At 39.4% G+C, this 27,933-nt stretch overlaps 2 protein-coding genes across 2 annotated transcripts in view; both read right to left on the bottom strand.

Annotated features, from left to right (window-relative positions):
- The window catches only part of LOC112554948, a 141,959-nt gene that overhangs the window by 91,883 nt on the left and 22,143 nt on the right, over positions 1 to 27,933 (bottom strand). The window lies entirely within an intron of this gene.
- Positions 1,940 to 27,310, bottom strand: LOC112555480. The gene is made up of 26 exons (XM_025223913.1): positions 26,956 to 27,310; positions 26,280 to 26,638; positions 25,815 to 26,127; positions 19,040 to 19,122; positions 18,451 to 18,641; positions 17,330 to 17,543; positions 16,865 to 16,927; positions 16,265 to 16,503; positions 15,712 to 15,813; positions 15,121 to 15,280; positions 14,643 to 14,860; positions 13,906 to 13,982; positions 13,705 to 13,768; positions 12,074 to 12,280; positions 9,974 to 10,194; positions 8,994 to 9,129; positions 7,811 to 7,946; positions 6,889 to 7,055; positions 6,200 to 6,465; positions 4,833 to 4,938; positions 4,520 to 4,619; positions 4,023 to 4,147; positions 3,594 to 3,717; positions 2,878 to 3,087; positions 2,303 to 2,383; positions 1,940 to 2,075 (listed from the first exon to the last, which is right to left on the bottom strand). Exons 1-24 carry the CDS (start codon positions 27,222 to 27,224, stop codon positions 2,891 to 2,893), a joined length of 4,137 nt encoding a protein of 1,378 aa, XP_025079698.1. The 5' UTR covers positions 27,225 to 27,310; the 3' UTR covers positions 1,940 to 2,075; positions 2,303 to 2,383; positions 2,878 to 2,890.

Raw genomic sequence — 27,933 nt, 5'->3', positions numbered from 1 at the left:
CATAGCAGTCGTGTATTCTTTGGATGAGAACGACTTTATTTTCAGCGAGTTGCTTAGTTTTAGGTAAACATGAGTTTAACTGAGTTACATGTCTAATTTGTCTGTCTGTCTGTCTGTCTGTCTGTCTGTCTGTCTGTCTGTCTGTCTGTCTGTCTGGCTGGCTGGCTGGCTGGCTGGCTGGCTGGCTGGCTGGCTTTGTGAACGAGCACAAACTGTGTGTTTGAGTTGTACATGTGTATGCGTGTTTGTTTACGAATGTCTATGTATATTTCTACTATTACTAACATTGTTAAAAAATAAATTATGGACTATAAGAAAAAATAGAAATAATGACTTTGGTAATTTTCTTGCAAGGAGGCTGTCATTCCACACTACCTGTATCCAAACCATCATAGCTAGTTATTAATTACTGCCTTTTCTGAAATATTTAATCTATAGACGTAAATGTCACGTTTTATTATTCATATTCTATTATTTAAAGGGCGTTCATTGTTTCAAGTAACACGGAATAACCCAATTTAGATTACAAATGTGGGTTAGTTACTGTATGGTGAACTACATGGAGAACTTGACAGATGGCCCTGACCTTACATACTAGTCCTTGCACTCTTTATCATTCTTTGAATGTTTGATGCCTCAAAAAAAAAAGTATTCAAATACACGATATAAATAGTAAGCACAACATGTGTTTTTATATCAGTATTTTACCAATGGGAATACTTATCTTGATTTGTTTTTAGAATAATAACTTTCCATTATTGTCCATTCTCAATGCCGTGCTTATCTTCTTTTTAGTTTTCTAGAAATCTTGTTTCTGATCTTCAGAGCACATGTGTGTGAAAGAGATTTTTGTTGCTTTGCTGTTGTTGCTGTCACTGTTTACAGAGACAGCATCTTCTCTCACAACTGTCTGATTTCGGTGCTTACCTTACCTTGTTTGCTGCCTTTGATACACTTGTCACAGTTGTTGCTGCTCAGAGTAGTTAGACTATAATATATATATTGTCTTTCATAGAAGGAAACATCAACCTGTCCATACATCCTTGGCAATGAGACGGTAGAAGAGGTTTAACACCGTTTCCAGGAAAGTACATCTGTTACTGCTAATACAATAAAGGAATTTTGGTTTCAGTGGCCCTGTTCCAGAATCAGTGTATCACAGCTTGATCGAAAAATTCTCAGTTAAATCTCAGTGTGGTTCAGCATTCTTTTCTGTTAAGAAACTACTTTTACTTGACTTGTTGCATTTATTTCTTTGTATCACCTGTATTTTACCCAAGCCCTCTCTCTATGTGCTAATTTGTTTTTAGCATCCAAACGCAAATATTCAAATAATCAAAATCATCTTTTTATATCGTTCTATCACGCGCCTGCAGATTAAACCTTTTTTTAAATTGTGTCCGTTAAGAAAGGACTTTGCAGTGTACAAAGATTATCTTATAAATATAGTCTAACTAGTCATGAGCGTGTGTGCGTGTGCGTGCAAACATAATTTTTCATATTCAAACGCCGCCCATCAACGTGTCCACAAGTTTGCACGTGTGCTGTCTTTGCACAGCCCATGTATGTAACTATATGTATATTGTTGTTCCATACTTGGCATTAATTTCACACAGGGACAAAAGTATTCAAGATTCATTATAAAAATGTTGAATGCTATATAACCCCCTACTGACCCAGTTTTTGAAGAAAATAACCTTCTTGTCAAGCTGAAATCTACTGTTTAAGTGTATTGGTTCTGCCATCAATTCTCCAGATATATATATGTGTGTATGAAAATCTTTAAATGAATGAATTTGAACTAAATACCTTAACTGGTTCCTCAGCTTATTCATCCATTTTCATAGTCATTTCGTCAGATTTTCTTACGCTTTGCAGGTATTTGGATCATTAGGGTAAGGAAACAGAGTCGAGAGCATTTTTTACATCTGTTTTTATTGTTAACATTGACGTACAGAAGACACTTTCCATGTTCCAACATTTTTGTTGTCTGATTACTGCATCCAGAAAAGTACTTTCATCAAACCTTCCTGACACGTCATACTGTGACAGTTTTTCTCCTGCTATCAGGGATCCTGAAAAAACAGTAAGATTACAGGAATTATACATTTCGTGTAAATAAATATGATTAACAGCAACTTTATTGTAGTGTCCGCTTGAAGCAGGATCCAGACACGTGTGTATAGGATACATATTACAGGTATACATGCATAGACATATGTGACACATCCACACCCAGAGAGAAAGAGAAAGACGGGGTACACAAAAAAACTTTATGAAAATATAAAGACTCCATACTCACTGCCATTGAGATAATATTGCTGACCATATAGGGACTGAAAACACCACGGTCAGTGAAAATTGAGCGCACACGACAAGCCACCTGTACATGTGAACAAACAGAGTAAACCACTTGTAAATGTTCAAAGATCCCGCTATGTAGATGAAAACTATGTATGCTAGAAAACAGAGTAAACGAAGTGCTGCTTTGTGAGTGTCAACAGAACAATCGCCAGTCTACCTGTCTTTGTGAGTAGATAAAGTAATGTCCATCTGCAAGTGTTACAAACCTCATGCTACTGTGTGCTTATCACAGCTATTCTAACATCGCCTATGGATAAACTATAAAACGTGTGGTACATATGTACAGTCAAAATGCGACCGAATGTTTTCAAGATTTTACACCCATTCACCCTGTCAGAAAAAAAATATATATATACACATTCCTATTTTTATATGCAATCTCTCTCACACACATTTTTACTGATAAGTTTGTAACAAAATCACTTGTTCTACACTTATTCTAGACTTTAAAGCATGTCACTTGTCTCTGTGTATGTAATTAAATCAGCCATGCAGACGGTATCTGTCACAGACCTGATGAGCGTGACTAACGTCCGACATGCTGATGGCAGCCTCCAGATGTCCACTGGGGATGACCAAGCTCTCGAAGCCAGTCGCCATCGATACCCCAGGCCATCCGGAAGCTGGCTGTGGGCTTTGAGGCATCAGCGTTGACCTCACATCTTAACTGGGTGTTGTCCTCTGACCTGCTCACGTTCACTGATGTGATGACCGGATAATCCGCTGAAAACAGTTAGCCAGATTAGTGCTCTGTCTCGGCAAACTAGACGTTCTCGTTTTTTTAATGATTATTCTGTTCGGGTTACGACGGTCTCGAGTTACGTCGTTCTGTTAATCCGACTACTACGATTAGCGTCGTAAGTCGAAACATTCTACGTTCATAAGGCAATCTGAGAAGGGAGAAACAGCAACAGAAAAGTAGACTTAGTCGCTCGACTGTGCTACGATTATCAAGGATAAAGATCGCATCCTTGAACACGTGACAGGATCTGCTCCTATGAAAGCGAATGTGATAACAAAAGTTGTACTGTAAATTGATAATTATGTAGGGTACTAGGCTAAGTGTGTACAGTACTGTACTGTGATACAGTTTTATGACGTATGATCCGACTTACGTCGAAATTCGGTTAACGCGTAGAACGGATCAGTAAGTATTGTAAATAGGAATGGAATTTTTAAAAAAAATGCCTACTTAGCAAAAATTAAAATTTTATATATCGTATTCTCACATGGAACTGTAGGTACGGGAGACCACTCTGTCATGCTAAGGGAGACAGTGCAGACCTGAGAGTTATCTCTCGGATTGAGTTCTCCATCTTGGAAACACAGGCTGTTGATCAGACACGTGTTTGGCTAAAAGACACAAATCGAAAGCAGTAAATGCAGTGCATCGACTTCATTGGGATTCCAGGCACACAGCTAGGAATTTTTTGATTATTCATTTAAATCATAAATATAAAAGTTCTAGTTAGAAACAGCGTATAGAAGATGATTCTAAGCATTATCTGGATAAAGAACTTAAATTTACCAAACAAAAGATTCTGAAAGAAAAACGGAAAAAGGTCGTAAGAGATGTCAGAATATAGGTGCATAAAAAATTAAAAGCAGAATGTGAAAAGGATATATTTTCTGAACTGAAATAAGGGGAGAAAACCTACCAGTTTCCGGCATCCCTCCTGTGTACAGTTCTGACAGGACGAGTCGTAGACAGTCATGTTCACTGCGTTGCTATAGCGATGGCCATCGATAGTAGCCGTGATATAAAACCGCTTGATAGACTTCTCTGAAATTTGTTAAAACTCTCTTGACATTTTATTTGGACACTTTTCTAGTCTTCTTTCCTTACCATTATCTCTACAGTCATCGTCATGGTTTTGTTCTGGCTAGTCATCATTTATTGATAACCGCCAAATTCAGAAAACAGAGAAGCACTGCCAATAACGAGGATAATATGGAGATATACTACGTGAAGGAAACATTTGGTTTTTTTTTTTCATTTCTATTTTAGCTCAAGTTAGGCACAATTTATAGAAAAACTTTAGAGCAGTTAACACCATCAAGTGCAAGACTAAATGGTCTGTCTGAGTATTAAAACTCACTGAGGACATAAGCCATCCCACCAAACACTAAGTAAAAGCAATTACAAATTACCCACCTGTTTTAATGCCTGCATCAGGCAAGCTGCATCCCAGTTTATTGAGAGTCAGAAAAACAGCTTCTTCTTTGGAGAAACTTTCAGAAACTGACCCATCATTCTAAAAGCATAAAAATATATTCCTGTTTCGTAACAAGGAAGACTTACTAAACAGGACCTGACCTAACTAGTGTAATACAGCCAAATAGGAAACATTCAATACACATTCCCGACTTTGTGAATCATAGTTTTTATTTATACTGTATTGTTATTTCTGACATATTAAAGAAGTTTAATAATAATTAGAAAATATATAGATTTCATTAAACCTTACCATAATTTCCTGAACTTTGCATGCCATTGTCTCTGTATTCTGAATATTTGTAGCATCAATGAAGATTTTTCGGCAAGGTTTCTCATTAAAGTCACACAGGCTGGACCTTAAATAAAAAGGATGAAAATAACTTTCATTTGGGAAGTTATTGTTCTCGGTAATCATACCAAACAGACTATTAACTAGTTACATTTTTGTGACTAATAGGAGTTTCCAATATGTTCTTTTCTTATTAGCAGCATAAGCAAACAACATAAACAGACTCGTTAACGACAGATTCTGCTTAAAGAACATAATATGAGATATGTTAGCACAAAGTTCACTAAACTTCAATCGGGAAGAAAGGGATATTAAGTCAAAAATATAAACTGATTTTCAACCAGTATTTATTTTTAATACCTTGTATATATCACTATAATATATAACGGGTAGGACTGTAAAGCAGAAGCCACATTTCTCATTTTCCCCCCCCCCAGTTTTAGACATTAATAAGTGTATTGCATTTTCATGTTGTTTGTATGCTATTTTTCTTTTTTTTTTTTTTCTTTTGGCATTTTCCTATTACTAAGATGACTTGATATATTATGCTAATCTACTTCTATAGTGTGCTACCTTTACTGCGTTTTATGACAAGTATTAAAGTATATTAAATGAATGAATTTGAACTAAACTCTTTAACTGGTTCCTCAGCTTATTCATCCATTTTCATACTCATTTCGTCAGCTTTTCTTGGGCTTTGCAGGTATTTGGATTATTAAGGTACGGAAACAGAGTCAGAGCAATATTGACTCTGTAGGACTGTCAGTAGTGAAAGACGAAGTTTTGGTACAACATTTTGGGTACTTTAGCCTCGTGGGATTTTTTCGGCAGCAATTAATTTTCACCCAACAAAGGTGAAAAACGCCAGTCGTGCATGATTCAGATGTGGCTAGCTTCTTTGTTTTTTATTTATTTATTTTTTATTTATTTATTTATCTTTTTTTTTTTTTTTTTTTTTTTTGCTATCAGAATTTTGATTTTGGGTTTTCTTTCAACCAATCATTTGAGTGTTGCGCGAAACGTACTCGTTAACTAGTTTAGTTTATTTCTTGTTACTGCTCGAAGGGAGCACAGGGCTACAGCAACACCTAGCTAGCGGACCCGGTGTGGGGCAGCATCTCTCTGTTATGCCCATGTGGAGGCAAAGGACGTCAGAACCACTCGTTAATAAGAAAATAATTAAATGTTAGGTCATCTACATTCAGCAGCCGTTCAGCAATATTTCATACATTTGCGCTTTCGACAACTGACATTTTTTGTTTATCACCTTCATCTTCATTATCATCATCATCATCATCATATGGTGTGAAGGGCGGGTTAATTCTCACCCTCTTATGCCAGACAAAGTAGGAGGTTCGTCTTTTATCTGACAGTTATCGCCAATAAAGCCCTTGTTACAAACACAGTTCCCCTTGTTACAATGTCCATTGATGAAGCACACGGGGTTGCAGACGTCGTCGGAGATTGCTGGCATTAGAATGCTCTCGCCGTTGGGTGTGGAGACGTAGTTATCCGGGTCCTTGGCCAGCTCCAGCTGACAAATTGTCATGAAGGCGTCCACAATGGGCTCCAGTCCCGTGTACTTATCAGCCATCTGGAAGGGTCAAAGGTAAATGACCAAACGATCGGTGGGTGTAACTGCGTAGCAGTAAGCCATAAGAGACTTGCTATCTTAATAGGACGGCTTTCTGCAGGCAAAGTTTGCCTTTTTTTTTTTTGGCAGCCATTTTAATGTTCTGATAAAACAGGGACTGGTAAGCTGCGGCCCCTGCATTAAATAAAGGCATACGGGCCTCTATTAAGAGATAAAATGAGGGGCCAACAATTATGTGTCAGCACCAAAGAAAGAGTCGTGAAATTACGATTATTAAAACTGCGCGTGGAGGTTTCTGCTCTCAGATTAATGTACCAAGAATTCTTACATGTTCTACGACTAAACGCTAAAAATTCTAAAAGCAGATATAAAAGATACATGGATGTTAAGCCGACCATAAGCACACAGTCTTTAAAAACTAACCTGAATATCAATTTTACAATTTTCAATCAGCCCTTGAATCTCCTGAGTTTTGTCCTGACAGTGAGACCAGAGCTGAGACTGTCTCAAGGCGGTGGAGCAGTAGTTCTCTGCTTGACTCTCGTTGATGCCAGTCGGTGTCGGCCATGACAGAGTTGCTGGCTGGAAATCTGAAAGTGTCAGGACAAATAATCTCTTTTTTTAAACTTCTTCTCTTCAAGCTCCGGCTTTCCTTCTGCCAACACTACTACCGTTTACCCAAACATCACCATCTTTACTACAAGCCGATGGGATAATGTTGAAATTTGTCGTTTTTGCCAGCAATGAAATATACTTGTCGCGAAAGAAATGTTGCGATGATGTATTTTTCGATATTGTCCATACTCAAACTTAAAAGATGTTTGGTTTTTTTTTTACCAGTCTCGACAATGACAATGACAAGGACAATGATAATTATCAACTTTATTTGTCCCAGTAGACTATTTAGACATGGTAGGGCGCTCTAGTTACAGTAAAATTAAAAACAAAAGTAGAACACGTTCGCTGCAAGGTTCAGCGTTAAATATGTACATTAGTCTTCTGCGACTTTTAAGTGTGGACTTAAAATGCATGTTTTTTTTTCATAAATATTCTCTTTAAACATGTAATTCATATTTTCTAATTATGTTTCTACTTTATGTATTATTATGTTGGGGAACTGTTTTTAATACAAAAGTTGTTTAACATGCATTTTCCCATAATATGTAATTGATCTCTTGCGCTCGCTTTAAGGCTCGCAATTTTAAATGAATGGTATGCACACGATTAGAATGATTAGCCTTAGACAAGCTCTCATATTATTGTTTTATTATATTTGTAGTTTTAGGTTTGCCAGTCTTATCAAGTTTATATTTATTCACTTACAGAAAATGAAAAGTGTTTTTACCTGCGTATCTGCTAGGGTCGTAAACACTGTTCACCTCATCGCTGTCTATGTACAAACCGCCATTGGCAGATCTCTTACCGCTTGTAGGTTGCCATCCAACAAAACAGCATTTTTGAGCTACTCTGCAGTTGCGACACTGCCACGCAACGAAAATTTTTTTTAAAAATTGGTATCAGTGACAGAAAGGAATTTAATAAGAATTGCATAAGGCTAAATAATAAAGGAATGTTCTTTGGCAACAATAATCAGTTAGTCATGACCAAGAAGTGAATGCGGGTTAAAATCACAACAATTCTTTTCCCCTTTAATTCAAAATGCATCGTTTAGGTTATCGTTGTTTGTTCATTTACACGAAATTTAGAGTAATTAAGACAACTATATCTCAGTAGGTTTTATTCATAATGGAAACAATGGTCTTGAACTCTGAATTTAAAATTAATAAATAAAGCGGAAATCTGACTAATCTGTTTTCTTCGAATTACGAAGCATAAAGGAAATTCTACCCAGTGCTGAAGAAAACTAGTAACCCTATAAAAGACATTAATTTCTTATCCAAGCCGAAATATTAATTTTACTGGTATCAAAGAACCAAAGAGCAATATTTAATGGAGAAATTATTTACTTCATTCATCTGGTGTGTAACGTGAGAATTTTGCTGACAGTAATTGGTTCTGAGAGCATTAATGGCCCGTATTCAGCAAAAAAATAAATAAATAAATAAAAAGAGTAAAATGACAAAACCAACAACATTTTATATTTATTTTTGATTAAAATTAATGTCCTTTTCCTAAACAAGGGATGTGGGTACAATCAATTTAACCATACTTCAAATCGTACCCTGGATTTTGCGCACTCCAGCAATGAAATTATAAATGTAAAGGTCTGATAGCATGGTTTAAGATGGGGCAGTAAAGGTGTTTGCTTATGTTTAGAACATGGACCAAGCTAAACTCAGCCACTGATTAGTGAGACCAACCCCCTTCATCCCGCATCTTCAGAGTTGCTAAAATGTTGAGGTGCCCGATAACAGCTGAGGGGACAAGGCGTTCCAGTCACTGACCTGAACAGTCTGTGACTATTTACCGCGAGGTCCAACCAACTAATCAAGAGATTCAAAATGCCCTAAATACTAAAAATATGTAAATAATGTAAAAATTACTGAAAAAATAGCATTTGGGCTAACCTGCAGCTTGATTATGTTGGTCTTGTAAGTACAAGTCACATTATCACCATTCTTACCACAGATGCAGTGTAGAGGCACACTAGAATTTCCCGAAGACGGAGGTATAATATCAAACAGGCTTGTCCTATTGTCAATCCTGCCATCAAAATAAGTGTTTTTTGAAGGGGTTTTTTTTGAGGTAAGGAAAGGAATGAGCATGGTGCAAAAGAAATGTGTAAGTGAATGGTGTCTTACTGCACAAGAAATGTCAGAGCCCTAATCTAGACACGTGGTACATCCCTCAGTAAGCTGAATACTCGCAGAACCCTATCACAACTGCAATGATCATCTCGACAGCTAAAGCTAAGTGACAGAGACCGGAAAACTAAGATTTTTTTTTTCTCTGATCGTGCAATCTGGCCTGCCGCGATAGCTTTTTCACACTAGCTTGAGAGACGCATGGTCAAATCATCGTTATTTTGCCCTTCGATGGGTCTATCCACTTTCTTCAAAAAAGAACCTTACTTTCACATCCCTTTTGCCCTAAATTCACACGCAGACCTATCCTTTAGTCACAAAAATGGGCTGTTTCAATTATAAGGGTTTGTGGTACTTTTTATTTATTTGTCTGTTTGCTTAATTGAGGGGAGGGGGAAACCAATAACGTTCAACTGAAGGTCTAAACCATCACAAAATCTTGTGTTAATAACTGCAAGCCCCTTTTTTTCACTCGCGGGACATAAGATCGTGACCTGTTTCTAAAACATTTGTGTAAATTCCAATCTCCAAAGGCTTGTATCTCTTGAGTGTATCTGGTATAAAAATTTTAAATAATAATTTCACATTATATAGAATTATACTGCTAATGATATAAAACTTAATTACATGGACTACCAACATTAGGAAAATCCTACCAAACATCATTTTCTGAGCTTTAAAATGCAGTATCTTTTCAAAAGTAAGATGCAAACAAGTGACCTGTGCGAAGAAAAAGTCCTTACTTCCAGGACTCTGTGAACTTCACCGGCACGTTGTTAGCGGGCATTTTGTCCACGAAACCATTGCGATGGGTTAGTTCGTTGTTGGCGTTGTTGTCAAACGTCCCACATAAACCCCTTCCATGGGGAAAGTCAGAGCCAGGAACAGATAGGTCAAGGTTAAGATGTCCCCCATACAATGCTGATGCAGTTACTCTAATCTCAGAACCAGACGGAAAATACAACTGCAGACAAGAAATAAAACCATCCGTGACACCTGCTATATCCTGGAACGACTAAATTCTTGTCAAAGTCACATAAATGAGCTCCGAAACTTTACAGCTTGATTTGGTTATAATGCTGTAGAAAGTAGATCATTCGTGGATAAATCCTCAACATCGCAATTACCAACCAGTTTTTATGAGTAGCTAACAAAATACGGACAGCATAACCAAGCTGTACTGATATTTGCATTCTTATTGTTCAGTTTTGTGAGTGCTTATTTAAGGTAACGTAGCCATGGACGTAGGGAATTACACTGCTGTTGTAGCTGTTTAAAAAGTAAAACTTACACGTGCAGGACTTGTTCACCATCATCCAAAATGGGTCTGAGTGGTGGGTCTCGTTAGCTGCATTGTCTATCTGTATACTTCACCGAACGACATGTACCAGTCAAAGAACAAATGAATGACTTCTGAAGGTCCTGAAGGCCATTTTTTGATTTCTCAAAATTTCCGACACAGGGTAGTGAGAGCATTTGAGCATTTTTGCTGAGACTTCAATCATTTAAGACTTCACACACTTTAAGCTACAAATCGCCCGTTGGACCTCTTCAAATAGGCCTGCATGTACATTGTTCATAACCTGGTCGTTTTGGAAGATATTCGGGTCCGTCGCCAGCAGAAAGTTGCACGTCAGTGTAGTGTTCGGTCCATGGGTCTGGTACAGCCTTGCCTTGTGTTAGGAGGTGACCCACGCTGTCTTTGATGTTTTCTTCTATCTTGTCTTGAGGAAGTGAAAAGCCTAATTGTTGTACCTGAAGCCATCTCTTCTTCTTTCTCATGACACTTATCCTCAATCCAAGTTTCCTTGGCTTCCTTCATCCCTTTCCTGATATCGCTGTTGACATTTCGATACTCGACAGCTGATTAGGGTTCATCTTTTTCTCACTCCAGGGATCGCCTGGGGTCACAAAGATCGATAACCGAATTCGACACACAGAGTCACTTCTTTGCTTTTGAATTCTCTAGCATCTCTATGGATGTGGAAATCAGCACACCTTTCATGTTATCAGACAGAATTTCCACATCACAATCGATAAGGTTTAGGGTGGCAAATTCGCCTCCAACTTGCCCCTGAAATATTTCCACAATCGACGGGTCTCCAAATTTTTCCAGGTGACTGCAAATTGGAGAAATGTGTGCAACGCTTTCCCTTCTGTGTCAGCTATCGGCTGGTCGGAGTTGGGCTTACTGTTATGTCCACGCTCTCGTCTGGGCCTTATTGATGTTCGATTTGATGTGCCTCGACACTAAGACGAAGTCAATCTGGTTAAGTGTCAAATCACCTGAGGAATGCCAGGTTCCCATTCTCTACCTTTTGTAAGAGTGGAATGTGTTGGCAAAAGTTAGTCTGTAGCTTTCAGTGGACACTAGGATCTCAGGCCCCTATCACTCGTATCACCAAGACCAAAATGGCTGAAAGTAAGCGTCTGGGCCGACCTTCGAATTCCAATGCCTGATTAGGGGCAAGGATGTTCTTTTTGGAGAACAGTCTTTGCAGATCCTTATACCTCTTCATAGAACGCCTCAACTTTGTGATTGTCGTGTATGGAGGATATGGAAACCAAGCTATAATGTTTCCAGTCCTGTAGTACTTGTTTGTTTGCTCAATAGAATTCAAGCTTTCGCTAGTTCTGTTAGATCCTATAGGATTCAGATTTTCCTTTCACTAAAAGTATTTCATTCTTCTTTAAAATGAAATATTAAAACATAAATGATTGAAACCATCACAGACCTAATCAGTGATTATTATTGATGTGGTTGACAAGACGAGACGTTTATTGAAAACCCACTGAAATATAAAAATGTCAAGATATGGAGGAAATATTTTATATGTGCTTACTGTTATCGTCGATCCATCCGTAGCTTGAAGAATAGTCGTACCTTCTCTCAAAGGCCTGGGCACGGTGATTTCCGGTGACCCAACGTGTTGGCCGTAGAAGCCATGATTGCAGCCGTTGACCCTGATCAGATCGTCCTTCTCACGAACCGCAACTCCACAGATACAGGTTGCTTTATCATTGTTACAAGGCCAGGTTCGAATCTGAACCTGGGAAAATTGTGTTCAAACCAGTCGAGTAACAAGTCATGCTATGATAATTTTAGAGTCAAAAGGTGCTACTAATTCTTAATATCTACTACTTTACAAACTTCATAGGGCTATAATGCCGCTCTTATCCTAGGACGTAAAATTGACCATGCTACACTCCTACTCCACGATTTTGACAAGCTATCAGTCTGAGCTTGCATTGATTATAAGGTCGTCACAATGGACTGCTGTTATCTCCACGGCATTTCTCATACAAACCTCTCAAAGCTACTTAAACCTTACTTCGTCAGTCTTTCTCTTTGGTCTGCTTGTGTTGCCTTACTCTCATGCATTAAACGGAAGAACTTCTGCAGGCGTTCCTTCCCTTTCTCCATCCCCACTGTTTGCAATTCTCTTCCCCCTTATCTTTGGACTGTCCCTACTTTGGAAACTTTCTAATTTGCCCTCCAAATCCTTCTGTTTAATAAATGTCTTGCAAATATAGTTCTGCACACTCCTAAATCCAATTATGGTGTTTGCTGATGCTTATGTTTCTGTATGGTGGACCGGTTTGCTTGTTCTCTTTTGTGTGCAGTGCATTGAACTCCCATCCACACAGAAGAATACGCTTTCGTAGTAGTAGTAGTAGTAGTAGTAGTAGTAGTAGTAGTAGTAGTAGTAGTAGTAGTAGTAGTAGTAGTATAATAAAATGGAGTGGTTTGCATTCGGACTGACTCAAGCTTAATCGTGTTTCTTAGCTTCGAATTCAACACACTATAAAATAAACTTTTGCAAATGTTTACAGCATCTCCCGCATCTACAACAGCATCATCATGCATAAAATAATAATTAACGTATATTTCATTTATACACATAAGAATACTACTTGTACAATCTAATCAATTTAGACCAATAATTCCCTTAACATATTTGTACATGTATGTGTAACATTTAGATTTTGTATATGTATGTGTGTGTGTGACTTGCGGTTTCCCAGACAAAAAGATAAAGAAGCTTTCATACTTCCAGTCAAATTATTTACGCATATGTATTAACGCTGTCGGTATTATCAACATAATGAACCATAAAAGCAAGAGACTACTTAAATCATCATCCTATATGTATACCTGTAAACGTGTCACAGACATTTGATGATGATTGATGACCGGTTTATTTCAAGGTGCTTAACTTAACGGAATGACATCAGCCACCTAACCCATTTAACCTATTCGACCTAAAATACGTCATTTGTTTTAACTCTTACGCGCGAGAGAAAAAGAGAATCGTCATTATAAATGTAGAACTTCAAAAAACAAAAAGCTACGTGAGTTGATCCACGTGGTTTTATATGATCGATGCGTTGGTGCATATCAATGAACGATATCACATAAGGCAGCAAGAGATAGATACAAGAAAATGTTGTCAGGTTATAATTTACACTTTACCTCAAAATCCCTTCTGATGTTTTCGTAGGCAGTGTAGTCCCCCACATTAAGAAGATGGAACTGTCTGTAACAGAGTCAGCTATTTCACCTTTTCTTTGTGCTTGCAACGACTAAATATTATACCAGAAAGACAGCAGACATTAATACCAAACTTCAAACAAGTACAACTCCACCATATGTTCACAAGTAATTATTTCTCACCTCTTGTCCTCCAGTCCTGTGATATGTGGATCTGTCACCATTTGGCAGAGCTTTGAATCCCGTTGTTCAAGATAAACCTGTGTATTCAATGTAAGATAAGAGAAACAAAAGCTTAAATAGATTCCCGTCACAAATTCCAAATTCCACACACTGTGTTCCTTAATATGTGAGACGGATAAAGGAAGATAGACATGTGATCAGGATGAGTTAGGTCGAAAGATAGAGACAAGTTACAAAGTTGTTCGCATAAAGGAACAATAAATTTCGAGCTCAAAGTCTACTTAAAGTTTCTTGTATACGACAGGGAGAGAGAGAGAGCGCGTAGAATTTTCAGTAAGATACCAGCCTTTTTAAATGTTTATATCTAAGCTTTTTTCTTTGGTGAGCCAGGCATGTATAAATATAGTATATTGATGTACTTCGATATGTTGACCTATTCAAGCTTAATTTCTTGGTGTTCAAATAAACTAATTTCTCAATAAAATAATGTTAGGTTCATGACACGTTATGTTTTAGGAGAGTTCTCGTTTGTTACAATACACACTGGTTGAAACCTTGATACATTTTATTACCTTATTATTTATTACTTTCTGTAATTCAGTCATACTCTTGCTGTCTTCCAGAAAAGAATAAATAAAACTGATATAAAATTATAATCTTTTTCTTTGTTCTGGAAGACGTTGGTTTCCGGAGACCTCGGCTTCACTGACTTCTTACTTTTTGCTTTTGTCCCTCACCTGTACCGAAGGTATCTGAAGACCGCTGAATACTTTCATATATGGTGAAGGGTCCGCTATAGTCAGACGGCTGAAGGAGACCAGCAAGTCCTTGTTGCCGTCCTGAATCTGGAGGTATCTGGCCTCGATCGTAAAGGATGTTGACATTTCCTGAAGTTTGTTGTCCCAGTCGAACCTGCATAGCGTGTGCCTGCAATCGTTTGATACTAGAAGGCGGTCTTTGCAAAAGAAAAGCAAAATCAGATCTATATTTTTCTTTCTGCCATTATCAGAGATTCACACATACACACACACGTACACACACGCACAGATTTACGAACTGATAATTATAAGTGTTGTAATTACAGTTTTGAGTGTTATCCTAGAAGGATGTTGAGTTTGGGATGGGGGGACAAAGACAAAGGCAACCTGCAACATGCCCTAAATGGACAGTTGAAACAAATTAATAATACAAAGTTCACGTGATGCTAAAGCTGACCTCCTCCAACTTGATGCCCTTCAACTAAAAGATTTACCCAAATACAACACGTATTTGGATCATTTGTCGACGATGAATTGCATAAGACAGGAAGTGTTGACTTTATGACCACCTCTTTCCGGTCCTCGTCGGTGGGTAAATAGATGTGCGTTGGTTCCGTCTGTAAACAAAGCAAATTGTGTTTAAGACTGATGTTGCAAGCTAAATGACTCCAACGAAGAGTAAGCTCTTTACTTTAATCAAATGCTAGAATACATTTTAAGAATACCTGACAGTTCAAGGCCACATCTTTGCTCGTTGGAAAAAGACCATTATGTCAAAAGATGGTGGCTTGTTTATAATTTCCCCTGACATAAACTAATTGCGATTTGTTGTCGTCTATTTAAAATTCATGCCTGAGCCCATGATCTGTAGTCACAAAAGCTAAAAACAAACAGATAATAAAAACTACCATCAAGGAGAATATTTCAGTCATCGGTATGTTGCCATGCTTTGCTAGACATTGTTCATTGAAGTACATATTTGGGTCTGATCGGGATGTATTTACAGGGAGTCGTGGTATTGTAAATATAGATTGTTAGAAATACTTACTTTAATTCCAGCCCAGTAAGTTCTAGGACTTTCCATCCATGGCCCTACTTTATTGGAATTTTGCTTGAAAAGCTTGTAAAAGGCTCGCACTTTGCATCCAATCTATAAGATAACGGAATGAAAACATCAAAGGAATTAGCTGCTTGCGTAGGTGCTCTCGCACGCGTGTGTGTGAACATAAGCTGAACATGTACTGCGAAATTAGCATTATTCCCATTTTATATCTTCTGCTGGTAAACTTGAATTTTTCTGATAACTCAAAGCTAGTCATAATCTGCAATTGTAAAAACTTTGCTGCGACTGCAAGAGTTTCTTATTTCTTTTCTCATATTTTTTGCCCAACACCCGCAAATAGCATAATATAGGTCATTCCAGGGATCCTATAAACCATTGTTTTATGTAACAGTAATAAAATAATAATCACATGTAATAGTTACATGACTTAAATAGTAATAGTAACACCAGAGGACATTAGTAGATGTTTTTGCTTTTCTTACTGCTTATGAACTATGACTTTTATCACTAATACCACTGCATGCGATGAAAGCCTCACGTTTTTATTCAGAAGACCTTTCAGTTTAGACCCGTCCAGTCTCGCCGATCGGGTAGAGTAGCTGACAATTTCTGGAGGAATTGTAGTGTCGTTCTCTACGCCGTCAAACAGCCAGACGAACTCAAAGGCTTGGTCCAGGTCGTTGCCATTAAAGGTGATGTCACAGGAGAAATAAAATGTGTCGCCGTCTATGATGGGTCCAAGAAGAGTTGGTGGATGAGTCAGCTGAGGGTAGGCCTCTAACAGCAAGCACAGGCCAAATGAGAGTTACCACGTTGGACAGAATGTGCTATTTGTTGATCATTCTAAGCATTACTATCGTACTTTACCACAAAACTGTGCTCATTATTTGAGCATTCAAACCCAACTGCTCCGAGAAAATTGCTGGAAAAGGATCATAAAGTATCACAAAAACATATTCCGGTAGTATTTTATAATGAAGAGGCACAATAAATATTATATTAATGTTCTAATAATATTAAACAGTTTCCATCCAAACTTCAACACGGTCACGCATACGTTGGCTGACATCAAACAGAAGTACAAACGCATGCAATCTCACTTATTAGCAAAAGCTCAACAGGAAGCTCGTCCACCCACCTTTACACCCGGGTGGAAAACCTGTGTCAGACCATTGTCCAGGGGGGCATGGCTGTTCCTTTCCTGTACAGTTCAACAAGCGTGCAGTCTTACCTAAGGCTTGCCATTTAATTACTTAACACAGATCTTTGAGTAATGATTACAGAACTATAAAATGAGTTGTGGCAGTTTTTGATTCGTACACGAGTTTTACGTCTTTGTGTGCGTCATTTGAATGATGTCATTTTCAAGAGAAATAGAGGTCATGAACTGGACGACGTCATTTTCAAGAAAAATAGAAGTCATTAAGTGACAGCGAGCATATCTGTAAATAAACTATCTGCGTCATCTCGACTTCTGATTTTCGTTTGCCGGATTATTGTCCACTTCCCTGCGCTTTCTGCTCTCACTGCTCTCTGTGAAAATGTGAAGACAAACATGTCTGGTTACAACACGGAGATGGAGAAGCTTTTGCAAAGCATATACCTGCACAATAAGCCACAGGGCAGATTGGTGGGGGATGTAGAAAATACACGAAAAAGCCGTTACAGTTCTTGACCCCGATGTTTATGGCCTGTGCACAGCATGGGATATGGGAGGTGTCCTCGGTCTCGAAGTTCGCGCATGCTTGTCTTGTCTGGATCCCGTCACTAACGGAAGGATGAGTACCTCTCAGCCATATTGGAACACTGGTGCCGCACTGCACACGAGTATTGGCATTGAACATTGTGTTAATAAAGTGTGTCACGAACATTGGAGACATGGTGCTAAGCTACTGCTTTGTTTATGTGTTTATTATTAATGGAAACACACGAACATTTATGCGAATTTGTGAATGGATGTGTTTTAAGTCATGCACTTCTCTCTCTCACACATGCGCGTTCAATAGCACACATTGAGAATATTTGCAATATCATTATTCATCCCCAACAAAAACCCTTATTTAATACAAAGCAGTTCTTTTGCCCTTCTGGTAGTAACCATTTTACTTTTTCTATTTTGTGTCTATTGTTGTACATTGTTTGAAAACGTACCGGACGTAAACTGCAAGAACCGATCTGGTTCTGTCAGGAAGAGTTTTCAGTGTCAGATCCAATGTTGTTACTACTTTTTACTTTTTTTATACAAAAAGTTAAGTAAGAACTAGATTAATTTAGCAATCAAAATGAGAAAGCTTATGTCAAGTAATCTCTGAATATTCCTATATTTTTGCTTCCTCTTTTATTTATCCGTTCTCGCAGTCTGTATATTCTTGCAATCCGACTAATCAAGATCTGTGTCCAAACGTTGTGAAAGGAACAACAAATATTTGCTTATTTTATGGGATCCCATGTGTGCTACACCTACACACACATGTGACTTTTTAATCTAAATTATTGTTATCTTATTGTAGATTGTAAGGTGCAAATGTTTTTAACCTAATAAATTAATTATTGAATAGTTCAAAATATTTCTATCGAAAGGTAAAGTTATCTGTTGTATATAATGATGCTGCGATTGAGAGGACAGCTCTGAAGGTATTTTATTAGAAAAAGAAAAAGGTTACAGAAAGAATGGAAGGGAGAAAAATAAATAAAGAAAATATTCTTAAAATCTCATTTACGTACATGCATTCGATCAACACACGATTCCGGCATTTTACTTTCTGTGTCTATCACAAACCGATACCAGCCACTGACGAGGTTAATGTCACAAAGCAAAGGGTCAGGGTAGGTTGTTTGATATGAGATACTGCGGTGAACGTCTGTAAGATTGTTGTAGTTCCCAGAAAGACAAGGGTCATCCAGGGCAGCAACATCTGGACAGTGCGAAAAGAAAATATGGCTGATGAGCAAGGAGTGTACTACAACCTCCACAACGTGACACTATCTCCACCACTACTATCATCATCAACAATAACAACACTGCTACTACGACTGTAGCTACAATAATTATATATATAATACTACTTCTACAAGCGAAGAAGAAAAAAATACAACTTCGAAAATGGTTTTGTTCTAAACTATTGTTGTATAATGTGTAAAACAACATGTCACATAAAGTATAAATCGCAATAACGTAAACACTTTATGTATTTTAACATCAGAAAACTACGAAAGGATATGCTAAAAATAATCCTAGACACTGAGACTAGAAATATTTTTTAAAAGATGTAGAAGCTAATCAGAAGCTGAATTACTCAAGGAATAAACTTACAGTAAAATGTTGTTATAGCCAGCAAGGATAGTAACAACAACCGCTGCGCTGTGTGTGGAAGCATGGTCATATCCAGAATTAAACTGCAGACCTGTATTTATTGGGAGAGCTTATCTGCGCAATATGCGTAGGAATACAGTTAGCTCAGTATGCACTCTGGTCAACTGAGATCTCTTTCGCTTTTTTCCCACAATAATAGCCATATGCTAATAGAAATATTGTCAAAATCATATTTAATACTAATACAAAGTTAATGAAGCCAAAAGTCTCTAAACTATCTGTTCATAGCCGCTTAATAAAGACACCTTAACTTTTCCGCTGGTTCATACTAGATGTATACAAGATAAGAGTTAGAGAGGATGTGTGGGGAAGGGGGCTGAGTGGGTGTGCTTGCATGCGTGAGACAGACAGACAGACATAAGGAATAAATTCAAACTACCGTGAAATCCGCGACTTTTCCCTCCTGCAACTTCAACAGCGATGTGGCTTGCTTGTGGATTTTTAATGATTTTTCAGATTTGGATTAAGTTTTCGATGAGCTCAGTGTTAGTGTTGACCGTTAACGTTGTTTAAATTTTTAACTGTTTCCATTTTAAAACCAAAGATGTATACAATTGAATAATTAAGATCAGTTGCAAAAGCACACACCCTCATCCTGTCGAAAACGAGACAAAATACCTACGATGCAGCTTACAAGTTGCAGAAATATGTGGCTTATAAACCAATGCGGCTTATTTGTGGAACAAATTTTTGTTAGTTTAGTGGGTGTGACTTATATACAAGTTCGCTCAATAGACCGAAATTTAAGTGGTTCATGGTACTGAAAAGACAGGTTGACACTGTCTTGTTCTTAGACTGGACTATGAAAAAAAAACCACTTAAAGCTATGCTGAAAATACTTTCGATTCATCTTTTGAAAAAGTCTACGAAAAGATCGCGGTATGTATGCAATGTTACTAACCTACTTCACATCGTCACAGTTTGTTTCAAAACAACAGATAAGCTTGAGGTAGTGTTTCGGTGACCTCCTACGATAGCTATCATAATTTTAATTCTTTATTTATGACCAGACAAGATAAAACAACTACTGCACAACATGTCAACGAAAATCTTTATGTAAACATGTTTTTTTTCAAATATATTTCGGGAAGACTACAAGAAAGATAAGCCGATTCTCAGGAGAAAAATACACAGTAGTTAGACAGTGACTCTCTGGTGAGAGAAGAGGAAAAGAAGTAATATGTTAGAAGAAACACCAGAAAATGGTCATGTTTTTAAAATACAGTTGTGTACAGTACTATCTAACATCATTGTAGAGAGATCCACCAAAGAGCGCCAAAGCTTTTTGGTTCCATTAGTTGCAGTTGTGTCTTTCATGACTTTTTAATCCAAATGCTTCAACGTCCTCTTTGATATCTCTTTGTGCTGGGAAGGGGGGGGGTGTATTTGAATACAGCTTTTGCCTCGGTTGACATGGAAGAATCGAATCAGAGATCCAATCTTATCAGAAGTCCGTTAGCCAATGAGTTGCTGTACAGTCATGTCTGAGAACTCGGCAGATGGTTGTGACCCCATGTGACAGACACCTGCACCGTTTCTCCTCCTTATTTCAAATACCTCATAAAAATACTCAAAAACACTGTTTAAATTAAAAGCACAAAACAAAATGTAGTTATATTTCTTCAAATATCTGTATTCACTAAAAATATAAACTTTATCTCGATCTTCAGACTCTTTACAAAATTATCTTGTTAATAATCTCCTTGAATGTTTATTCTCTGTAATTATCACTTATTCTACTATTTTCCCAGTAGCCATTTTTATCATGTCTTTGAGATTCTTTTCCCTGAAGTTTTCCTTTTTCTTCTTAATACCCCAACAGCCTACAAACTTTTTTATAGTCAATGGAGGAATTCATTACACAAGTACCAAACGGTGCGGTGTCGTGGCCAAATCAAGTTTTAACTCAAAAGCTTTGTATTATTTTCTGTTGTGTGTGAGAATAAAAACATAATTACACTAATGGAAGCTCTTGTAACATGTCTGAGAATCTAACCTTTCGCTCACTCTTTGCTCCGGTGATCGAGAAATCAGTTTTGTTCAACAGTCTTACAGCTAACTCAGGAACATTTTCTTCGTCAAATTGCTCGCTTACACTGTCCGGATGAAAACTAATGAATGTCGGTGTTTCTCCACTTACAAGAGAAGGTGAATTGAGGTAGATCGGCAAAATGCTATTGCACACACATAAATGTATTCGTATTCAATGCGCATTCACATACCTGTGCGCTTTCAGCAATGTAGCATTAGGATGTGTAACACCTGATTCTCTCTCAAGAGTTTATTTTAACCTTATCCTCCCGATCACACTTTGGAGTTTTTCGGACAAAAATTCTGTCTACGTGTGATGGACCAAGGGACTATCTCCGTGGTAGTGTCCAAATGAGGCGGAGGAATACTCTAAGGTCAGCATATGCAGTTACACAGACAACCAAACGTTTGTGTTTTTTAAAGAACATATAATCATCTACAGGTAGCTGGACTTTTGTTGTATAATGTAAGGCTTAGTTCTGAGATCGTGAATGTGCAGATGTGTGTAAGCGTGCGCGTGTGTGCGTGCGTTTGAGCGTTCATAAAGACGATTAGCAATAGAGTAAGAATTGTAGAAGGCACAATGTAGTATGTGAGAAACTTCTGGACGAAATAAACACAGATAGTTTTGATGGCCTAGTACTGGTGCTTTAATCTTTTAAACATGTCACCACAGACACAAGCTGCTGTGAACATCACATTGCCTTTCTCACATCACTGAAAATACAATCGACATACAGATCGACCTCACAGTACAACAAAGCAGAACAGCGAGCATAATGCCTGTGATACATGCTCTGCTACACTAATTATTGAATCACTTTATATAAAGACCAATCTTTTAATTCTTGCTTTTCATAGCTTTTTTTTTTACAACATACCATTTCTCGCTGTGTGGAGTGATGTGCTTGAGGTACTTTCAGCGAATGTGTGATGTCTTCGAAGTAGGTTAAAAAAAACACCAAAAAAAGTAGGAAGAAAGATATAGGGGAAAGGTTATGTGTTCGTTTATTCGAACTACTACGACATTACAATAAATGGAGGTTCATTTTGAAACACTTGAAGTTTTATCTAAGACAAACCGCTTTAGGAAGCAATATATACAGCTATGCTGAAAATTATTTCTATTTACCATTTGATATAAAAAGAGAGCACTATTTTTAACCTATTTAATGATCATCTCAACCAGTCTACTTCAAAACAAAGAGTGAAGTGGAGCTACGATGACCTGCCATGTTAGTTGTATCATTATGTCAGCTCTTCGTTTATGCACAATCGAACTGCTTCAAAAATGCATGCCAAGGACAAAGCTTTACTAACACATTCTGTTTAATCTATTTAGGGCAGAATACAAGAATGATAACCCGATTCTCAGAAAAAAAAACTTGCGTGGTAGTCACGACTCTCTAAAGTGAGAGAACGGACTGGAAATGCAGAGGACTGAGAAAAGGGGAGACAACTGAGAACGATGTAGACAGGGAACAGTTGTGGGTTCTGTGTATACTCCTAGTTGTTGTGTATATATAATACACTTAGTGGTCACACATACCTTGCTGGGTGTAGTGCATGCTCGGGAATACTTACATACCAAAGATGTCATACACAGGAATGTGAAGGGTAGCCATGTTTATCACCAGGTAGCCTACAGGTGTGTCTCACTGACTCCACAACTCTCTTCCTTCTGATCGTTGTAAGGCAGCCAGGGCAAGTTATTTGGTTATTTGTTTGGTTATCGCTTAGTTATTTTATTATAAGTTAAAGATTGATTACCGTTCTTTACACATCGTTCTTTTCGCATTGACACAGATATCACACTTGTAGACTGACACACGCACGGATATGCTTGTAGAAAATGTATTTTCTTCTTATTGTCTTTTTTTAAGGTGTTTAGTATGTTTAGTATGCTTAGCTACTTTGTTAGGGCAAATGTTTGATTAGAGTAGTTAAAGTAGGGACAAAACATCGTGGGCGGGCCAAGCTAGCGACAACCATCTCGCTGCCCTGCTCAGCTCCGGTGTCCAGTGTCGGTGTCGACTTCGTCCGAGCATCTAACGTGGACGGCCGCGCTTGACGTACGGCCAGGGGAGATAATTGTTCACGCCTTTTGGTAGTGGTTTTGGAACACCCTCCACAGCAAGCAAAAAACCCACAGGAAGAAACGAACAAAGTAGGGTGCAGTGGCAAGAACTTTACTTTTCTGGGTGGCGAGGTGGAGAGCGGCCGACAGAAGGTCCGTCGGGAAAACGACGTTAAAAGATCCACAGGTCTTTGAATCATTAGGAAACTTTAAATGACGAACATATAAAAGTGGAATCATTACGCCAGTGTGAACTTTAAAGGGATACTAAAAGGAAACTCAAACTGCTTAGAAACTCTTTTTAGTAGGATAAATTTGAATCTCGTCTATTTATATGTATGTTTATGTGGAAAACGTTGAAGGTTTTTAGTAGAATGTTGTGTTTAATAAGAGAAATTACACGGGACTCTTTTTTTTTTTTTTTTTTGCTTCCACGAAGTCTCGTTCTCCGTCACGTGACCCTATGACGTGTGGTTTCCATAGTGACAACCATGCCTCGAGAATGTGCTGCACCCGATTGCCACGAAAAGATGGGAAAAGATACGACATTGTCTTTTCATCAGTTTCCGAAAGACAGAGAATTACAAAAAGAGTGATTATTGGAGTTATCAGCGCCCTGCACAGTAGCGAGAAACGCAAGAAAGCTAATGTCATGAACCAGCCTGGTTCAAGGCCAGAACAACAGCTGAAGCGGGTGTAGATAATTACAGGTGGGCCGTGGTCAAAGGAAGCGGACAGCGAGAGGAAGCCTTTCTGTCCGTTTCTACTTGACAGATCGCCGTGATTGATAGAGGCGATCGAGGCCATGGTAGGGAGGTGTCAGGAACCAGCTTGGTTCAAGGCCACAACAGAGCCAACGCGGGTATAGATAATTACAGGTGGGCCACGGTCAATGAAAGCGGACAGTGGAGGGAAGTCTCTCTGTTCCTTTTCATTGACTTGACAGGTCGCCTTGATTGATGGAGGCGATGGAGGCCCAGGGTAAGGGGGTGTAAGGTGTAGTAGTAGAGAATAGCGCGGTGGTCAGTAGTGGCCTTAATACTAGAGAGATAGCGTTAGGACCGGGGATGAGGGGTAGCGAGTAGTCACGTGGCCTCGTAGTATATAGTTAGGGTTAGATGGTTAGTCGGGGCCTTTCCCCAGAAACCAGCAGAGACGACCGTCTCTGAGCGTAGAATCAACTGTAAGCAGCAAGTCTGTAGGGGGCCCGTTCTACCGAACGTATCGCGCTACTTGCTGGCACTTACAGTCTGGAACCGTGAGAGTGAGAAAGGGGTCTCCGTCCTCGCAGACGTCAAGAAGGAGGTACACCGTCAGAACCGGCAACAGCAACTCTGCCGCCGTTGCCTGAGGCAACCGCCGGGAGTAGGGATTACTGTTCCTGTGTACCTCTGGGGTCTTGGTCGTCTGGAGCCGGTGCCGGACCACCGTCGCCTGAAATCGTCGCCGCATCTGCATCCGTTCCCTGGGGCAACCAGGTGAGCAGCAATGCCAGTGAGCTAGGGACAGTGTGTCAGGAAACTCACTCCCAACGTCGTCGCCATCGTCATTGCCAGGGGCAGCGGTGTGTGACTTGTCAACTCAGCCAGTAGTGACAGTAGTGTGCCAAGGCAGGTCTGTGGCTGTCCACTACTGGTTGTCTAGCGGCAGTCCGTCGTGAACGACGCTGCCGTGAGGAACTATTCGAGACTGAGGAACTGTACGCTCCAGGGGGAGCGTTCGTCATACGAAGATCCAGAGATTAGAAGGAAAGTGTGTTTGTTTCATTTTGTACTCTTTGCATTTTTATGTCTCGATGATAGTCTGCATATTCATAGACTCATATTGCGTCACGTGTCAACCTAATTTGCTTTGTTAATTTTCTTGTAATTATAATTTGTCTGTTGTGCAACTGTCTTGTCGGTTGTGTTTGCGCACGCGGGTGAGAGTGTCTGTACGCGTGCGGACGTGTGAATGGGCGGACGAGAGGTGAGGGTGAAAGAGGGCGGAGCGAGCCAGCCAGAGTGACCCCTTTCCCCTAAGGGCGAGTGAGGCCCACCCCTCTACAGCAGCGCTCCGTATCATCACAGCTAAGTTTTGAGATTACATATGAAATGCTTGTAAACTATTTTCTTATAAATATATATGCACTCTTTGTTAATTATATTCTAGTCATTAGTATTGAAACTTCGTTATTGAATCTGTTGTAATTAGGTGTGTGGACGAATGCTAGATGACGGAATGCAATAGTTAGCCATTGCACACAGGACCCGAGTAACCGTCCATTACAATGCTGACATATTAACACACACACACACCTCTGAAACAGACAAACTTGTTGACATTTGTTTTGTAAACAGAGACAAGGCCCTCGTGATGTAAAAATCTGTAATGACGTCATATCTATTACATCATAAGGTGATGACGTGGTGATAGACTGAAAGAGTACAAACACTAAAAGACAATTGTTGGTCTAAGAGACTGACACACGACTACAGCAGGTGACAGGTGTGTCAGTGTCAGTGTCAGTGTCAGTCACCTTCTAGCGACTTGTCGTCAGTGTAGACAATCACAAGTTGTGACGTACAGCGGGACATGAGGTCAAGTCGGGGAGTGATAAGGTCGTACCGTTCTAAATGCTCAGATTCAAAAAGATCATAATCAGGATCCTCCAGACAGACGACGACTTTTCTCTCCAGACCACGAACATGATCTCCACCCGTCACCCACACCACGTCACTGCGGGCCGTGACCACGTCCTCGATGTCATCATCCTTCATCACCTGCACTGGGATACCCGCTTCTTGCAGTCCTGTGACCACACCCCACTGATCACTAACGTCAAACCAGCACAACACCAGCACGTCTCTCCACTGTAGACAGGGTGGTGTTGTGCCGCCACTGGTAGAGGTCAATGTTGTAGATGTTGTTGTGCTTCTCCCTGTCAACATGAATATAAACAATAGCATCGTGACGTCATCACGTAAACTGAGAGACACACGTCACTAATACAGTGTTATTTACAACACTGTTTCTCACATAGGTAAGTGTTTAACTGTAAACAACGTTACACTACACAATACACACACCTACCTGTAACACCAACACGGAGACTGTGTAGGAAGCTGGCCACCTCACGACCGCACGTCACACAGTCATCTCTCAAGCGTTCTGAGTGACCCTGACCTCGGTGATACAGTCGTGTGACTGGCGGGCCGTCTGTGTGGTCGGGCACACCTCGCTCTCTGTACGGCAGTACTTCACGGTGTATAGCGATCTTCGTGTCCTGCTCGACTTCCCTGACGACGGCAGGAGGAGAGCGGAGGGGTCTGGTTAAATATTCCACTTGCCAGCCGGCGGGTGTGTAGTCATGGAAACAACTTGCCGCCCACAGATGGAGACGAGGAACTCGTGTCAGCAGCAACTCACAAAAAGTCTGGAATTTGATATTCCTGTAACATAGGATGTAGCTACACGCGTTACACTGTGTACTATTATTAATGTGTGAGTCTGGTTGTGTATCATAAGTAATATTGTTACCAATGATGTCATCAAGTAAGTGATGTCACAATAATGACACGTGTTGCAACACAATCTGTGTAACAGCCGATGCTTCAAAACAAATCTATGTTTACAACACAACACCTCCATCAGGTGTCACAACTGTTGAGGAAACATCACCTGTTAAGCACCAAATAGTTGTAATCCAGTAAATGCAGACAGCATCTACCTGTGTGTCTATCGTCACATCACACGCTGTACAACTCACCTCAACTCACTCGCTACTTCATCAGCGATGACGTACAACGACCCTCCGCTCGCCGCCTGTGACAAGTCGTTGACGGCCTTAAACACGTCTTTACCGCGATCAAGGTCATACTGCAGGAGGTGAGGCTGACCGGGTGATACACCTGATGACTGTTGTGTCTTTACTGTCTGCAGCAACAGGTGATACAACATGGTGCACGCTGCACGACTGCCCCACCACGTACTGACGACGTAGACGTGGTGACCACATCGCAGCCACTCTATGGCCATCAGCAGCAGCACCAAAGTTTTACCTGTACCGGGCGGTCCGGTGACAAAGAGTGTGGGAGGCGCCGTGTGTAGCAGGTGAACTTGCTCCGGGAAGAGTGTTATTACAGCAGTGTAGCTCTCTCCTGTCCACCACACGCCTCACCAGGGTCTTGACACTCACACGTGGAGGACATGTGCATGGCACAGTCACTGTTGTCGCCGGACCACAGAACCTACAACAAATGAGTGTGACCATTGGATGTTTACAAATTCTGGATAACCAGGCAATCCGCGATTGCTTTCCTCTTTTTTCTTTAGTATCTGTCGACTGATGGGCATATTTAGTGCTCTTGGTTTATTTAATCCCTTGAGTAGACATTCCTGAAAGTTAGGAAGGGGTGACTTTTGGCAAACTTTCATTTTTTAGATAATACTCCTCACTTAGTTGCAACTTCTCTTACAGAATAGTGTTTACATAAAAATTAGCGCTTAAAAACAAGAACCAAACACAGCATAAGAGGGACAGGAAAACAAATAGCATATTAGCAATAAAAATAACAACACCACTAGCGAAGAATAAAATCACAAAGAAAACACAAAGAGGAAGATAGAAGTGTGTGAAAACGACTACACATTATGAGAAAGGTTGTTACAAGTAATGTTAACGGAAGAGGTGTGTTTTCACGTGTAAAGGATTCAATAGTGAGTAGGTGGCGGATATGGAAAGGGA

The sequence above is a fragment of the Pomacea canaliculata genome, linkage group LG14 (genome assembly GCF_003073045.1).
Source record: "Pomacea canaliculata isolate SZHN2017 linkage group LG14, ASM307304v1, whole genome shotgun sequence".
Lineage (NCBI taxonomy): Eukaryota > Metazoa > Mollusca > Gastropoda > Architaenioglossa > Ampullariidae > Pomacea > Pomacea canaliculata.
This window is presented reverse-complemented; position numbering and strand designations above follow the sequence as displayed.